The 17,604-nt window shown below is 43.6% G+C and overlaps 1 protein-coding gene across 1 annotated transcript in view; it reads right to left on the reverse strand.

Annotated features, from left to right (window-relative positions):
• Nucleotides 1-3,115: 3,115 nt before the first annotated feature.
• The window catches only part of rtn4rl1a (reticulon 4 receptor-like 1a), a 78,673-nt gene continuing 64,184 nt past the window's right edge, over nt 3,116-17,604 (reverse strand). The window contains exons 2-3 of the mRNA XM_028984571.1: nt 6,247-6,698; nt 3,116-5,268 (exon numbers count right to left, since the gene is read on the reverse strand). Coding sequence (XP_028840404.1) covers nt 4,345-5,268; nt 6,247-6,698 — 1,376 coding nt within the window. The 3' untranslated portion in view covers nt 3,116-4,344. The remainder of the gene's footprint in view (nt 5,269-6,246; nt 6,699-17,604) is intronic.

The raw sequence follows: 17,604 nt of genomic DNA on the forward strand, positions 1-17,604 counted from the left end.
CTTAACCGCTAGGCCACCACTGCTTAATGATAATCAAGTTCAAGCACGTAAAACACATTTAATTATGGCCCTGTAATCTAATCCACCAAGGTTCCACTGAGGTGCCACTGAGCAAAGTACTGTCCCCACACACTGCTGAGAGACGAAAGCACAGAAACTGGAGATCATGAAGGGAAGCAATATTTTTTAACACATAATGAACACTTCACAATGACTAAAAAGGAACAGAAACAGGCCTTAAGATGTGTGTTCTTAAGACAGGAACAAAGCAAACCCAAGGGAAATGTTAATGTCCACTTTAATGTGTCAGCACCTACTGGGTGCTGCCTGACTGTTCTTATGGAGTACTGGTCCATGAAACCTAATTGGTTTCAGCTGGGCTGGACCAGGACACTATATAATAAGGTGCAGGAGCACCTGCGGTGACTTCCCAATGGCAAGAAGAAAAAAAGGTAACCTGTAAAACTAGATTGTTAAATGCGGTGCTGTCAAAAAATTTGGAAAAAAGTTAGTCTAGAACCCTAGGCCGAATTAATCTGATTCAAGTTCTCCATCAAAAGACCAATTGCACCATGAAAAATATGCAAAGTACAGACAGTCATCCGGGGGGTAGGCCTATGTCATGGCACTATAGATATTAAGCCATTTTTCTTTCAAATTCTGCAGTCTGGCAGTATTTCACTGCTAATTCATGTGCTGTGTGAAAATGAAGCTCTCCAATGGCCCCCTGTAGGTAACATAGCCTGGATTTTACCAGCTTCCTTTCACTGACATGATTAATAATACAAGTTTTAACTAAAAACCAAGGGGGAAATAAAAATATTTATAAAGCAGAATAAAATGATCAACGCAGTAGACTGTCCTGAATTGAAAATGCCTCAAATGCAGTCTGAGTAAGAAGCTCATTAAAATACACTTTAGGGATTACAGAAAGCAGGGGAGGGGCAATGCAAATTCTGACCAAATCACTTTGGTTAGTATTGTTACAGTGAGTCATAACATAAACTATGCAGAATATGTTATGTGGTGGCCTAGTTGTCACGGTCCACAGAACCAGAACGTGAGCACATGTACAATATAGGACAGGACAGGACGAGAGGAAGGAGTTCTGGAGAAAGGATGCGATAAGGGCAGGAACAGTCTTATTTCGTGGAGAGTAGAGTTGAGCCGAGTCTCGCTGACGCATGTCAATCAATGACTGAGCGGCTGGCAGTGGCCATCTTGCCAATTTATAGGAGTCACATTACCTCGTTTCCGTGTTTCTCCCAGTCACATGGATTGAATCATGTGACCCTAGTGGTTAAGGAAGTGGTGGCCTAGCGATTACAGAAGCAGACCTGTAATCAGAAGGTTTCCGATTCGAACCCTGATCCGCCAAGGTGCCACTGACCTGCCACTGAGCAAAGTATCGTCCCCATGGTTAAATGCAGAGGACACATTTCATTGTGTGCACAGTGTGCTTTGCAGTGTATCACTTCACTTTTTTTTTTTTTATATTATCATGTTTGTACAGTCTATGTATTGCTTCACAACAAGATCCAGTGAACCAGGTTGACTGGCTGAGAATATATAATTACTAAACATTGTTAAAACAAGTTGGGGTTGGTTGTTTATGGTTGGTTGTGGGTCCTTGCATTTACAGCATTTATCAGACGCCCTTATCCAGTGCGACTTAAAATCAGTAGTTACAGGGACAGTCCCACCCTGTAAGTGTCTTGATCAGGGTAGTAAGTGGGATTTGAACCTGGGTCTTCGGGTTCATAGGCGAGTGTGTTTCCCACTAGCCTACTACCACTCCTCTGCCCAGCTTACTGTCAAAACACACCTGGCAGGCCACGCACCTCGCAGTGTTGTGATAAGATGATACAGTGGAATCTATAATCAACCGCTATAATAAACTCTTCGATGCATCTACAATACATATCCAGAGTGACTTAAAACTTTCAGGTTACCATCAATGAAGTAATCAGTTCAGGTTCACTCGGACCCCAACTATGAAGACAATCAATTTTGTTCACTCTGTTATAGTTTTTCTTACATAAGTCACTTTATAAGATAGTTACAAGTTACTCTAAGTGTTTTCTAAAGAGGAAAGTCTTAGTGCTTTTTTTTAATGCATAACAGTGCACAAAGGTCAAAGTTCAACAAGATGTATCTTTGACCATTTTCCACCTTGCACATTCTCTGGCTTTGCCTGTCTGTCTCAGTCTATTAAATGATCCTTTACGGTGATGCCAAGCTAATTGGCCCGACTGGCAGTGTGAGAGTCAACGTTCCTCTGCCTGACTAGTTCCCTCCACGCTTCCACTTCGAGTTTCCATGGACCCCCTTTCACAGCCCTGGCATGGCGCATTGTTTTTGATAACAGAATGTATCACGCACACTGACAAGTTAAAAGCTAAATTCACACGGCATTCAGGGGACCAGCATGTAGTAAAACCGTATACTGTTTTGTCCATGCAATAAAAATGTCAGTACAAAATTCAGTACTATTTAAAACAAACCATTTAGTAGTATAGTCGCTCAGTGTCTTGACACCATGGCCTCACAGCTTCCAGGTCTTGGGACCAAATCCCACCACCTCCCACCTTTGTGTGTGGGGTTTGAAGGCTGGTTTCCATGGGCTTCCATTCCAATCGGCTTCCTGATGCCACCCAAGGGCATACACACTACTTATACTTATTCGTTTCAAGTGATTTCTCTCTTTTTTTATTTTTTTTTATTAATTTGGCAAAAACTCAATTAAGCATTTTTCACAGTGTCATTGTGGGGTTGTCATTGTGAGGAATAAAACCAATGAATTTATTTTGGAATGAGGCTATAACATAACAAAAAGTGGAAAAGGGGATGCGCTGTGAATACTTTCTGGATGCCCTGTATATATGAAAACAAGGTAATAATCACCCTCCCTCAGCCTAGTGGATTTGAAAATGGCCAATTTGAGTTCTGTTTGTGAGTGGGCCGGTGCGCGTTCGTATCTATGTTTTTTATGCATGCTTACACAAATCTGCATGGCTCCTGATGCCTACGACTTGCTTCAATGTCACCACTGTTTACTTCTGTTCTCCTCTTAAATGTCAGCCAGAGAAAAATAGCGACACACAAACACACACCCTTGGCAGTAAGACGACATCTTTTCGCTTTTAATGCTCTTTAGAAACAGCTTTTTTTCGTATCTGGAGCTGCTCGATAACAGCAGACAGAAAAGTTAGATTTACAGCGGGAGGGGTGCACTGTGCACAGTCTGAAAAATCACAGACCGAGAATAATAAATCATAAAAGTACAGATAAATTATTGACTTAAAAATAAAAACCCTGTAACATGACAGCAATTTCTTGTGAAATGTTTAGACTGTAGAGTGTTAAAATAATCTCTGGTGGTTGGATTGGTAGAAAAATCATTGAAAGGAAAGGTCTGGGAAAGGAACAATGAGAGCAGAGATCCCTCAGCAGCCCACAGATAACAGATGACTCCATACAGCTTGAACTTGGATGACAGATTAATCCATAAACTTCACTGTCCCAGGGAGTTCCACCAACCATTGCCCCCAGTTGGGGTTTTCAATGTTGCCCTTTGGACAGGTGAATTACTGTGGCTAAATGTGGATGAGAGGTACTGTCCAGCACTGGCCCATGGAGTTGCCATCCTTGCATGGTAATGATGTAGTTTAGACAAGTAGTTTGAAGCAATCAAACAAACTGCAAAACCAGCACAAGGAGAAGGAGTGATGGGTTGTCCTGTCACCTTTTGTCTTTGGAGAAAGGTGCACCTTGTACTGCAGGAATCTATGCAGCTTTTCTTGACCGTGGGGCAGAACGTCTACTGATCTGGTAAACATCCTCTTCAGTCGGCCTGTTTCACACCTACACAAATCCCGCTCTGCTGTTGAGATACAGTGTCAAATAAAAGAATACAGCAAAGGGACACAATCGAATGTGGGGATTTAGGGGTAAACTTTCACTTATCTGCTCCTTATGTCCTTAAAAGAATAAGGTCCTCAGAAGTGTGTGGTCCTCATTTGTCAGTGTGTGTCCAGTTTGGTCCTCAAAAGTGTGTGAAAGCTGAGGAGATCCAGTCCTCAAATGTGTGTGTTTGGTCATCAACAACATACTAGGAGAACTAACAGGTAGAGAGCAAGAGGAGCACATTGGAAATGTAACCAAACCTCCTTTCGTCTTCACACACCCTCAGATGAGTCCTTCCTGCCTTTCCCTCTGCAAGACCAAGTCCAGGTGACACCACACAAACATTTAAAAATACACACACTGACATATACTAACTGAAACACACATGCTCACTTGTCAGTGTAGGAACCAGTGTTGAGTTGAGGATCTGGTATTTTATCAGCGTAGCACAACAGCCAAGAAAGACACAAGAAGACTCAACGTGCTCAAGAGTGAAGAGGGTAGATGACCCTCTGCCCTGTTACTGGCTCTCTGCACCCCACTGGGGGGACCCACAGATGTCCTGGGGTGGCACTTGTGCTTCCTACGGTGATGGGAGCCCCCGGGAGCTGAAGTATCAAACTTGGCAGCTCCTGGTCCTCCAGGAATATAGTCCTTGTCGGCAGACCCCTTACGAGAGTGCACTTCGTTCTGTCCCTTTCCCTTATGACCACGTCGAGTGCAGTTCCGGGACCGGCCGGGTTTGGTGGGAGGCCGTGGGAGAGGGGACGGGGATGGTGGTGAGTGTTGGTCCTGGTGGGGCAGGTGGGGGTATTGGTGCTGGTGGTGATGGTTGCGGGACCTATGCGGATGTTCCTTCTTGAGGGACCTGTCCGGCTCTCCTCCGCCAGCTTTGCCCTGGCTGAGCGACTTGGACACGGTGCAGCTCGGTAGGTCCTCCTTGCTCAGCCTCTTCATGTCCCGCCCTGTCAGATCAGGCGGAGCCACACATACCACAGATGAGGTGGAGCCCCGGAAGCGCCGCAGCCAATCCCATAGTGGGAGGGCCTTGCAGTCACACTCCCATGGGTTGTCGTTGAGGCGTAGGTACTCCAGGGCAGGCAGCATGGTCAGGCTCTCTGCTGGCAGCTCTGTTAGCGAGTTGTTGAACAGATAGAGGGTGGTGAGACGTCGAAGGTCATGGAAGGCCAGTCGGTCCACCCACTGCACCCGGTTCTGGTGGAGCAGCAGTCGGTCCAGGGCTCCCAGCCCACGGAAGGTATTCTGGTGCAAACTCCACAGCCGGTTCCCATGCAGGAAGAGATGACTGAGATTCAGGAGGTCCACAAACAGATCATCCTCCAAAAACTCCAGCTGGTTGTCCTGTGAAGAGATGGAAAAACAGAACTACAGCCTCAAATTTCTCGACCTTATAAGAAAAGAAATGCTTGTGAGCCTGTGTGATTCCTTAAAGAGGATTTCCAAACAAATCCTAGAAATCAGTTAAGTAATAAAAGTGCATTGGAGTTGGATTAACTCTTACAGCATGACTTGAAATCCACCTTCAGGAAAAGCCAGTAAAGCTGTTATCCTGTCAAAAACTGACATTGAACATATAGAAATGGGGACAATTTCCCTTATATGTGAAAGTCAACAACAATACTGAGATGACTTTGCCCCAAACAGTATGATAAATTGACAATTAAAAGTGTTTTTCATCAAATATTACGGAAATATTATGGAAAATGGCATGGTGGACAATAGTCAGGCATGGAAGTGTGTCCAATAATAACGAATAACAACAATTAAAGAGAAATTGTGGTGTTCTTGGTTCTCAGTCCAGAGTCTCAGAGTGCTTTCGCACCCACAGGCTTTCCTGCATCTGTCGACCCGAAGTGGGGCACATGGCCACCCACAGGGACAGCGACCCGGAAGTAGATGAGGAAGCTTGCTCGTTGTAGATTCGCTCTCTTTGCTGCTAAGCCTTTCTGTACCTTCACTGACCCTGCTCCATGCTGACTGCCTTATCTGTTTATTCTCCTAGATTTGCCCTTGACTGTCTTTCTCAGGGACACAATGGCAGTAAGTGGGGTTTAGGACCCATGGTCTTCTAGTTCAAGTGAATCGTTTACTCACTAGGCAACTACCACCCCCAGCAATTAATGACCAATCCTCAACCATGCATCAATTAAGCTGTGAGTTTAATTGAGTGATGGGATGGGTCTCCTTTTCTATAATGCAGGAAGCCAAAGATGCACAGAGACAAATGGTAACAAATGTCACCAACATGGCTATGATGAATGTTGTGATCCCAAACCTCCCCCTTTGCGACACAAATAACTGGTTTGTGGCACTACACACCTGCAAGTACAGGTACTGCAGGTTGTGCAGCCCTTCGAAGATCCCCGCTGGTAGGTGTGTCAGTCCGCAGTGGTAGAGGTGCAGCGCGTGCAGCCGGTTCAACCCCTGAAAGGTGTCCGCGGCCAGGGAGCGCAGATGCCGGTTGTCCCCAAGGTCGAGTTCCTCAAGCCGAGAGAAGCCGGTGAAGGTGGAGGGCTGGATGTACGAGATGTTGTTGGAATAGAGCCAGAGCATGACAGTGGTGGGGCTGAAGTGTCCACGGAGCAGCCGCTGGATTTTATTGTTCTGCAGGAAGACGCGCTCGCTGCGCTCCGGGATGCCCTCCGGCACCAGCAGGAAGTTGTGCGCCTGGCAGCTGACAGTGCTAGGCGAAGTGTAGCAGATGCAGTGGCGTGGGCAAGGCAGGGACAGCTCCAACCCACATAACACCAGCAGGAGCTCCACTCCTCCCCCTGTCAGAGAAAGAGGGAATGGGATAATCATAGAAAACTGTAAAAAAAAAAAAAAAAACTCATTGCAGTCATTCATTCTTTCATTCATTCATTCAGATAACTATTGCTACCATGTTTTAATTCCACCCTTATCTAAGTTTATTCTTAATGGGGACAAAATGTCTTCACACAGACCACTACATTTACATTTTTTAGATGATAATAAATGCTTATTTACAAAAGATGAAAATTTAATAAAATAAAGTGGACACATAGGTAGTTGCAGATTTATAATCCACGTATTACCTTACTGCCATACCTATGTGATTGTGTGGTGTGTGCATGTAAAGAAATGAAACATCTGGTGATAAAATTGTCCTCTTTACCTGAAATTCTCAAACACCTGCAGCTTGGTTTGTAAATAATCATCCTGCACAATAAAACCTAGCTCTAGGGGAACACACTGTGTGTGTGTGTGTGTGTGTGTGATATTCACGCAAGGGAGATTATTCCACTTCCCAGCTAAACCTAATCTGAACATGCAGGATCTTCAGGGTTATCATCTAACAAATGGAAAAATGGTGCAGCAGTTTACAATGTGCGCGCACAAACACACACACACACACACACACACACATCTTGGTGTCAGAGAGGTAGGGAACCATGATGTGAGGGAAGACAGTTTGAAACAAAAATGATAGCATATAGCATATAAAACATACTGTTAGTGTTCTAATTGTCTATTCAAATATCAAGCAGTTCATTGAATGAAGATGAAATGAAGTAGGTCATCAATATGACAGTTCTGGACAATGCCCACAAGAACAGAGAACCTGTGTCCTGAAACCGTAACAGCGCGAGAGAGATGAGCGAGAGAGGAAGGCATTTGTGCTCCATTGAACACCAGCCCAGCTCACAATTTGGTAAATCTCAGATTCAGTGGAAGTCAGTGAGAGAGACAAGGATTCCACCAGAGGTGAGGAGATAAAGAAGCAGAACTGTGTGTGGCTTGGTCTCAGGGGGTGGGAGGAGCACAGAGAAGGGAAGAGTGCTGGGGGGGTATACTGTATACTTTGGCACTTCCTTTCCCCGTGACAGCAGAGTGAGGATCCTCTCTCCACTTCACTATGTTTCTTCTGCAGTGAGGAGAAGCGAGGGGGTTCTGGATCACCCTGTTCCACCTGACAGGATGTCACTCATGCCACGCCAGCTGTGTTCTGCTTATTTTTCGATTATGCTATGACACCGCGGCCTTAGCCAGTCAGGAGGAGGTGACTTTGTTTCCTCTGTAAAGACCATGACGCTTCTTCAAACCAATGCCAGCGACCTTTCTTAGCATCAACCCCAGTTTCGATCCAGTCATGTGCACACGCTTCACTGAAGGAGCAGTGTGAAATTACATCAGTCATGCCCTAGCTATGACGTGGCAATTCTTTAGATGACTTCTTCAATGCCTGCAGTCGGGGGGAACAATGAGAAGCAGCGGTTGTCCTCTCCACAGACCTTCAGAAGGAACAGGAGGCTCAGTCCAAGTTATCATGAGATTATGGAACCTTTCCACACTGGTGGTAATTTCAGAACCAATTTCACAAGAGGCTGAATTCTCCTTAACGGTGCAAGCACAATAAGTGCAGTGTAAGTCTCTTTTCTGGTTTCTCTCCATCTACTGCCTTCCCCTCATGTTCCTCTCCTCTGTCTCCTCTCTCCATCGTTCACAATTCTCCACTGGATCGACTCTTTCCTTTGTTCACCTCTCTTTCATTTTTGTTCGCCATCTTCCAGCGGTCTGCACTTCCCTACCCTCAGGATACATGAGGGGAATTAAAAGAGTTTGAATTAGGGAGGGGGGTATGGTGGGTAATAATGAATTAAAATGTTGCTGCTGAGAATGTCAAAATGTTCATGACTCATAAGAATTTGAAATAAAATGTTGCGCAAATTACAAATAACCTGTAAATGTGGCCATTCAGTCTGGCAGAATTTTCATTTCATGCACTGCGAATTGATGCTGATGGATGGTCCAGGCAAGGCTTGTTAAGGAGATAGAAAAATGTGAAAGTGAAGTGAAGTGATTCTTATTTTGAAACACTGCAGCACAGTACAAGATGCACACAACGAAACGAGTCCTCTGCTTTTAACCTTGGTAAGCTAGGGATTTGAACCGGCAACCTTCCGATTTCGGGTTTGCTTCCTTAACTGCTCGGCCACCACTGCCCCGTGACTGCAGGAGGTGACTGGAAGTTGTGTTTTAGAAAGCTTATCCTCCTCGGCCATGCAAACTTCTGACTCTAACATTAAGAAGTTTCTCCTGGCAAAAGGGTATCTGGATCGGAGAGAGTATGTCTCACACCATCTTGGCTGTTTTGGAATGAATGGGCACATTAGGGAGATCATTGAAGCAGCTGCATTGCAAAAAAATGTTGTAATGAGAGAGGGATTGTTCAAGGGGGTTCAACACTGCCTGAGTTTTTACATCTTTGTCAATCTTCACTTCAAAAAAAAAAAAAAAAAAAAAAACGTAACTCTCGAACCTCGTTTTTTCAAGGAAAAATTCCAACACATCCTATCCATTGCTGTCTCTCCATCAAAATGTGCCTCACACACACGTTCTCTTCACCCAGAGCTTCTCTACCTTTATTCTTGTCTTTGCTGCATAATGGATTTCAATGATTCCCAGGCATTATTCCTGCCTTTCCTCTGGGGCAAAATGCTCCACTAATTAGGTATGAAGCTTCTTTTTTGCACTCTGAAAACACATGTAACCACCGAGTACATATGTGTGCACATATGTACATTTACATTTATAGCATTTACCAGACGCCCTTATCCAGAGCGACTTACAATCAGTAGTTACAGGGACAGTCCCCCCCTGGAGCAACTCAGGGTTAAGTTTCTTGCTCAGGGACACAATGGTAGTAAGTGGGATTCGAACCTGGGTCTTCTGGTTCATAGGCGAGTGTGTTACCCACTAGGCTACTACCACCCTATATGTGTGTATCGGAGAAGAAGACGGAGACAATCACACACATTTGGATTACATATTGGCACTGATTTTTGGCTCCTACTCACAATCATTTCACTTCCTACATCATCATGAGCTTATAATGTCATCTCGTTCCAGAGAACAGCTAAATCCTGGAGCTTTACAGTACATCCACTCCACCTGTCTCCTCTGCCATCCGTCCCAGACGGAAGCCGTCTAAAGGGCAATGAGATCTTCATTCTCCCCATCCTCATTTTCAACACTCTTTTCCAGCTGTGGGGTGGATGACACGATTAGGCGGGGTGGATTCTTATATGAGATTATATGAGAGCAAGAGATGGAACAGGCCACTTAGCGTGATACAGAACAGAGTGACAGAGGAAAGTGGGCAGGGAGAAGGGAAGACAGATGGGAAAATGTTGAAGGGAGATTAAGTCCTCTCCCATTTTGCTTCCTTTTCTCAAAATCATGCACACAAATACACAGACAATCACCCTTTCACAATTGCCGTGTCATTGTTGGAGGCTGTGGTGTGTAAATAGCCTTGGCTGCAAGGGAGCATTGCTATTCAGCTTAAATTCATAAAAGAACCTGACATATTTGGTCTAGAGACCAATAGTCATTTATCTCCCTTATTCCTTCCTTTCTTTTGTTGTTTCTTTCTTCCTTCTCTCTGCACCCCTCAGTGTCTAATTAAACAACATGCTGCAGGGAGCAGAGCTGTGTGTGTGTGTGTGTGTGTGTGTGTGTGTGTGTGTGTGCGGGGCTCCTGTCTGTCAGCTGTCAGAGATAAAATTCTTCCGGACAAGAGAGAAGAAAGACAAGAACCGTGGACAGATGTGACATCACTACAGGCTGCAGCTCTAAATGCACGACAATGCCGGCGAGTAGAGAGCGTGTAAATGAATGAATACCCCTGTGCAAGCACAATCACACAAATATGCACACACTTACACTGGGAGAGAGAGAGAAGATATTTTTTTCATTTCTGGCTTTTGTTCAAGCCAGTTCAATTTCCTGGTCTCAGGCAACCAGGAAGTCTTTTTTTTTAATTTTTTTTTTTTATATATGAGTAGCTTTTTGGCGATACCACTTCCTGCACGTAAAATACATGTGTGGTATGCCCCAGTGGAATGAGGAAGAGAACTAGAGGCATACCAAAAGCAGCAGTGCCTGTCATCACAAACCGACCCTTCTTTCGGACTGAAATTTTCAGCTGTAATTCTCCATCAAAAGTCACATTAGTGGAGGTCCATTGTGAGAATGCTGCATCCTGCAGGCTGATCGTTATTGAAATGCACTGTAATTACATATCACAGGACACACACTTTTTTTTCCCTACATACTTTGAATGGAGAGCCCTAATGCACAGGCTCATTTAGAAATGACCCCGGACCTGTCCATCAAAGTGAGCCGCATGCTATTTCCATGGCGATGTCTAATAACATTCTAATAACTATTATCTACGCTAAAGTCCATGCATTTACTTGTATGCGCTGAACTGCTTTCTCTTCTATAGCTGCTTTGTTCTGGCTTTTTGTGGTACTTTGTGTTTTTAAGGGACAAACAGAAACAAATAATGTGCCGTGTGACAAGGCATTGAAAGGCAAAATGACACCTGGATATGAACAAAGTGAGCAAAAAATAAAACTCAGGTATGTACAAAGAGGAAGGTATCACATTTAGAGAACACAAGGCAAAAGTCCACAACTTCATATGTACTTTATTCACACAAAACGGACGTAACATAAAACGTAACATAAAACAAACAAGGAAACCATGATGAATAGGAAGTTTATTCACAAACTGGGGTAACCACAACAGACAACAACAGGGACTGGAGACATGCTGCACAAAGAGAAACAGGACACAAGACTAAGAAGAACATTGGGAGAATTAACTGGTTGATGAACAATGTTGACTAAGTCAACATGGGCCTGGAATATCAACTACTGACCAAAATATAAAAGGGAACATCCATGTGTGACACAGCACCCATTTACTTTATTTTACTTTGCAGACGCAAAATACCAGACGTATGTCAGAAGTCTAGGCCCATGGCCACTAGTCAAACTGAAGTCCAGATTACAGTGCTTTAAATGTTCTGATTAGTGAACTAGTGAAGACAGCATTAGCACATTATACAGAACTGTCCACAACTGCGAATAATAGGAGATCAGACAGACTTGGTTGCAAATAAAATGAACACAAACTTCTGGACTTGTCTGCGGTTCCCCTGATCGTGTATCTGTGAAGAACCTGAGAGCTTAAGGGTATGAGACTGAGGCAGCTCTCTAAAGCACTTCCTTTAATGACCTGACCATGGTCGAGTGGGGGCTGACTTAGACTAATGGAGGGTGGGATGGAGGAAGTGAAAGTGAATAAGATCGGTCAGTGACATCGTGGCCAGTTTTCAGATGTGTAAAGTTTATTGTAAGTGAAGTGATTGTCACATGTGATACACAGCAGCACAGCACACGGTGCACACAGTGAAATTTGTCCTCTGCATTTAACCCATTACCCGAAGTGAGCAGTGGGCAGCCACGACAGGCGCCCGGGGAGCAGTGTGTGGGGATGGTGCTTTTGCTCAGTGGCACCTCAGTGGCACCTTGGCGGATCGGGATTCGAACCGGCAACCTTCTGATTACGGGGCCGCTTCTTTAACTGCTAGGCCACCAATACATGATCATGTATATATGTTTGTATGTCAACACAACTCCTCTTGTTTGTGTGGATTTTACAGTGAACAGCATAAACAGCATAAGGTGCAAAATAATGACCTGAGCCGTGCAGTTTGATGCTTAAGTGCCTTGCTTAATCACATACTCTCCTATACTACAATGTGGCTCCTCCCCTCTGAACTCTGTTATCTTGGGTATGAATGGATTGCAAGCTTGGTTCATCAATCGCTCCACTACTGAACTGTAAAGTGCTGTTACACATTCAAAAACCATGGCAGAATATGGCATCATTACCTAATGGTATATTTAAACGGTCACAGAAGCAGTTATGCTTATAGCCAAATATATGTAGATACCGATGAAACAAGCATCAGACTTCAAATAATGATTGATGGAGAGGCAAGAGGTGGAATTGCACAAGAAACTGTTATTTCTCAAACACACAAAAAACATTTTTCTATTATTTGACTACTTATGTAATCATTTAAGTATTTAATCACCTTTAATCCATATCAAAATAAGGATAACATGTGTGTTCTTGAATGTAATTTCCAAGGGTTAACTTAACCTTAAAACAACTTTTATTCAACTCCTGTCTTGTCTTCCTCTTAGTGATACTCGACCTCTCCATCTGATCCAGAATGCTGCAGCATGACTTGTTTTCAACCTTCCCACACCTCTCCACTGCTGTGCTCCCTACACTGGCTTCCTGTAGCGGTCCTCACATCAGATTCAAAATACTGATGCTTGCCTACAGAGCCAAGGAAGGGTCACACCTCAGATCTCTTATCACAACACAAGGGGCAGCGGTGGCCTAGTGGTCCCGTAATCAGGAGGTTGCCGGTTCGAATCCTGATCCGCCAAGGTGCCACTGAGGTGCCACTGAGCAAAGCACCGTCCCCACACACTGCTCCCTGGGCGCCTGTCATAGCTGCCCACTGCTCACCATGGGTGATGGGTTAAATGCAGAGGACATATTTCACTGTGTGCTGTTGTGTATCACATGTGACAATCACTTCACTTCACATAAGGGGACAAAGTTACAGCTCTCTGAACGGCAGAGCAGAATGACCAAAGCGCTCTTTATACGTATCGCCATTTCTAGCCACTGCAGGACCACAGACACTAGAGGAACTAATGTTAAATAATTTCACTGTGAAATTTTCATAATAGGGGACCTTTAAACTAAAAAAAATATCTCTTAAATACATATGGTTGGGTTGTTAAGCAAATGGTATTAAGTCCTAGTGAACCAAATGAGGGATATTTTAAAGCATTAATGATCTGAGTTGATCATCTTGCTTAAACTATGGATTTTAGTTGAACGTTTGTCTTCTTTTAATGAAATTTACTACTCTCCACCCACATTTGCAGCTCTAACAGCATGTAACACTGCATTTCCCCACACATCTAGACTGTAGTCTAGACACACCTTTGATGGTCCTCAAGCCATTTGGCCATTTAGCTTCCTGACAAGCGATGACTGTGCAGCTGTAGAGCCACCAGCAGCATCCAACACCACGCACCTCCCTGTGACCCCTGCTGAGCATGTACATTAGCCGAAGAGCCCATCCGTCAGGCTAATCAATGTAGCCCGAGGCTAGCAGAGTCTGCTGCTCAGTCGGCCGTTCACACTAATGGCCTCTGAAACAGCAGGGATGGGCATACTCTAGCCTCATTTACCAGCAGAACTGTCCGCTCGACCAGCACAGGCAGCAGCTGCGTCCATGCAACAGACACCTCTACATCCTCCTCTGAGTAGAGAGCTGTAACCAACAAATTCTGACCACATACCGGATGCAATTTAAGGTGCAGTGACAGCAGCTTTTGATCGTGTTGTTGGTCTAGGTACCACAGCATCTTTGACTATAACTCCAAAAAACACTGTATGGTTCTTGTTCAAAACACCAGTGCACATTAGAGTCCGTGAATCCAGATATTCCCAACATCAAGGTATCCCAATTAAACCAATTTATCCCAATTAAACCAGATTCAAGGTTCAAGAGACAGGATAATATCCAACAAACTAAATAAGTGAAAGTGAAGTGATTGTGAAACACTGCAGCACAGCACATGGTGACACAACAAAATGTGTCCTCTGCTTTTAAAGATCACCCTTGGTGAACGATGTGTGGGGAAGGCGCTTTGCTCAGTGGCACCTCCGTGGCACCTTGAAACGGCAACCTTCTGATTACGGGAAGGTTCCTTACCCGCTGTAGACTGTGTGCTGTGTGTGTTCTAGCTGCGATCTGTATATACCTGTGTTTACTTATTGGGGCAAAGATACATTGAAGTGTTTGTGCATGTAATAAATAGTGAAATGTGAAGGGGAGTGTGAGACGTGGATGTTAATCTTTTGCATTTATTGTTTTTTATTAAATGTAAATAAAGAAATTATGCAAGAAACCAGATGTGTCAATTTCTTCTTAACACTCTCCTTATTTCAAATTGAGTCATTTAAAACCATTACACAAATAATTTTTGCAAATTTCCAGTTTCCTGTTTTTATGCAGTATGGTATCTTGGGGTTCATGTAAGCCAGACTTTAGTGTTCTTTTGAAAAGAAAGAATTCCATGCAAACTTACATCCACCTCTAGCTGCCTATGGTCTATAGTAATATCACTTATAATACAGTTAAACTGGCTACATATACAGAGTGTATTGTGCTCTGTAATAGTTGGACACACCATATATCAAGTGAAGTCAAACGGGATGCAACTTTCATGATATCTATTTTTCCTTCTTCTTCAGACTGAAGAGTACAAAATCACTCAAGAATTGTGAGACGAGGGACAGAAAAAGGGTACATAGTGCAAATATACAGAACATCAAATAATGTTTGAATATAATGTATGTATATCCTCTATTACAGAATAGATATTGAAAAAACCAACATGACTATATTTAAAGAAACATGGGCCGCTAATTCGAATACATGTTGATGCTGAAGAAACACATGGGATGTGTTTCACATAAAGGGATGTGATTTGTCTGAAAGTTGTCTGCTGCGGAGGCAGGGGGTGGGGTAATGTGAATCACAAAGGAAAGTTCGCATGGCAGGGAGGCGTCTGCACCTTTGAGATAGATGTCCAGATGCCGGGTCTCCACCCATCAGAGATACACCCCCTACTACACCCCCTACAGCTTCGGAAGGGAACAACGTGCCACAGGACTGTGTGTTTGCTGCCAGAGTGTGTGATCAGTCAGCCCATTGATAACTATGGCATGTAAGGGTTGCCTCGATCACACACACACAGACTAGTTTCTTTCTCAGGATTTTGGTGGAAAAAAATACAATGACACACAATTTAAATTGTGTTTGATATATCCCCAAGGCAAGTGAACATATGATCATACTCTTGTGTGTTCTTTGAGATATATACATCTTTTAAATGGTGAATTCCACAATAACACTTGCTGCGTTGGGCTGGGGCCCCACCCTGGGTGAGTCTGAGCCTTGCACATATCACTTAAATATGAATTCACCAATATCTTATGTTTGCTGATATGAAGTCTACATTGCTTGGTAATGTAATTGCTATGTTGAGTACAGCTATAGTTACTGTAGTTACTATTACAAAACCATTATTACTAATAACAAATAAACACAAAAAATTATAAAAAAAAATTAGCCACACGGCCCTTTGTGAAAATCACACTGCTAAATAGAATGATAGAATAATCAGGCCACTTTGCAAGATCCTGAAAAGCATGTGAATTTTACTCAAAAGCAGCTGTTCATCCATCCATCAGTGTATTCATTCACTTATTGTCACACATACATCTTTGTTTCCGTCTCTATGTTGACAGGTCATTGAGTCCTCTGCTGAAGATGAAAAAGACATAAACTTGTTTCTGTGCCTCATCTTTTCTTGTTCTACAAGGGAAGTGTGCCCTTTGTTTTCATCGTGATATTTCCATTACTGGCATGAAAGCAAGTGAAAGGCGGCAGATTGCCCAAGGACATTCGCTGGCTCTCCTTCACCCTGTGTCCCAGCTGCACCACACTATTATTTAGGCGTCAGCGTTGTTTGGTTATACATACAAATAACAACTCTGGCATCTCTGTTCTCCATCCAGAACACGGAAGCAGAAGTCTGACAGCATGAATAGAATTGGGAGCGGAAAAGGCTACATTTTGCCTCAAGAGGTTCACATTCTTGGCAGGATGAATAGTGAAATCTGTTTTATACATCCTTGGAGGTCAGAGGTGCCAAACTTCAATTTCTGTGGCATGGGGGCTATTGGTGGTGGTGAATGTCCTGTTCACTACAGCAAAAGCCCTTAAAAGCTGAATCTAATGCCTTTGCAGGAAACGTCCTTTCTATAGCTGTCAGTAAAGCTAAAATTGCAACAGGTCAGGTCCCTCCTGGAAATAACATATCTTGTAAATAAATGAATTAATGAATTAATGAATAAATAAAACAGTCTATTGAGCAATGAGGCCTGAGAAGGGCAATAGTGATAGCATTTTAAATTGAACATGAAGATATGTAATTTTTTTTTTATTTAAGCGGTGCAGATATTGTTGCACAGACAACAAAAACCCTTTAGAGAGCTGAAGTAGGAATCACACTGCAGCTGTAATAATTTAACCTTCAAGAAGAAAGTATCATTTAACCTGATGGAGCTTCAAGCAAACCGCTAGACTGTCGTCTCTCCAGACTGTTGATGCCTGGAATTTGGACTGACAAAATGGCCTTTCCAATTTGAGAAGAAAGCATGATCAAGATCCCGACACTGGGCTCCCAAAATGACAACTTCACAGTTAAGGGAAAATGGTGCCATCCGTCAGCTGAGAAAACAAGGGAAAGTGGGGGCAAGATGGCCATGCCTGGACATCAGTCTTGAGAAAGAAGCGATATAAATGAAAAGTCAGGAAATCAGGTCAACCTCTGTCTCTTGGAGTAGGTAGGGGTCCCGTAATGGCCCCACTGTCAATTCCTGGCACCACAAGGATAAAGGTGTCTTGGGACAATCTGATGAATTACACCATCGCCAACACCCTGAGCTCTAAACACCTGTGGTCAGTCAGACCTCTCCCACCCCATCGAAACAGACTCATCACTCCAAAAGACTGCAAATTGAGTCACTCGGATTGGGTCACTCTATTGTGACACTGGAGGGTTCCTTTCTCTCGATGGAGTGTGAGGTGGAGGTTTGTAGCTATTTGTGAAAGTTGACCTTGACTTAGCCAGAAGGATGGCTCTATGCCATACCTATTTTACCATCTGTGTTCCTCATCTTTATCTCAACCTGCAA

Source organism: Denticeps clupeoides, chromosome 6 (assembly GCF_900700375.1).
Source record: "Denticeps clupeoides chromosome 6, fDenClu1.1, whole genome shotgun sequence".
Lineage (NCBI taxonomy): Eukaryota > Metazoa > Chordata > Actinopteri > Clupeiformes > Denticipitidae > Denticeps > Denticeps clupeoides.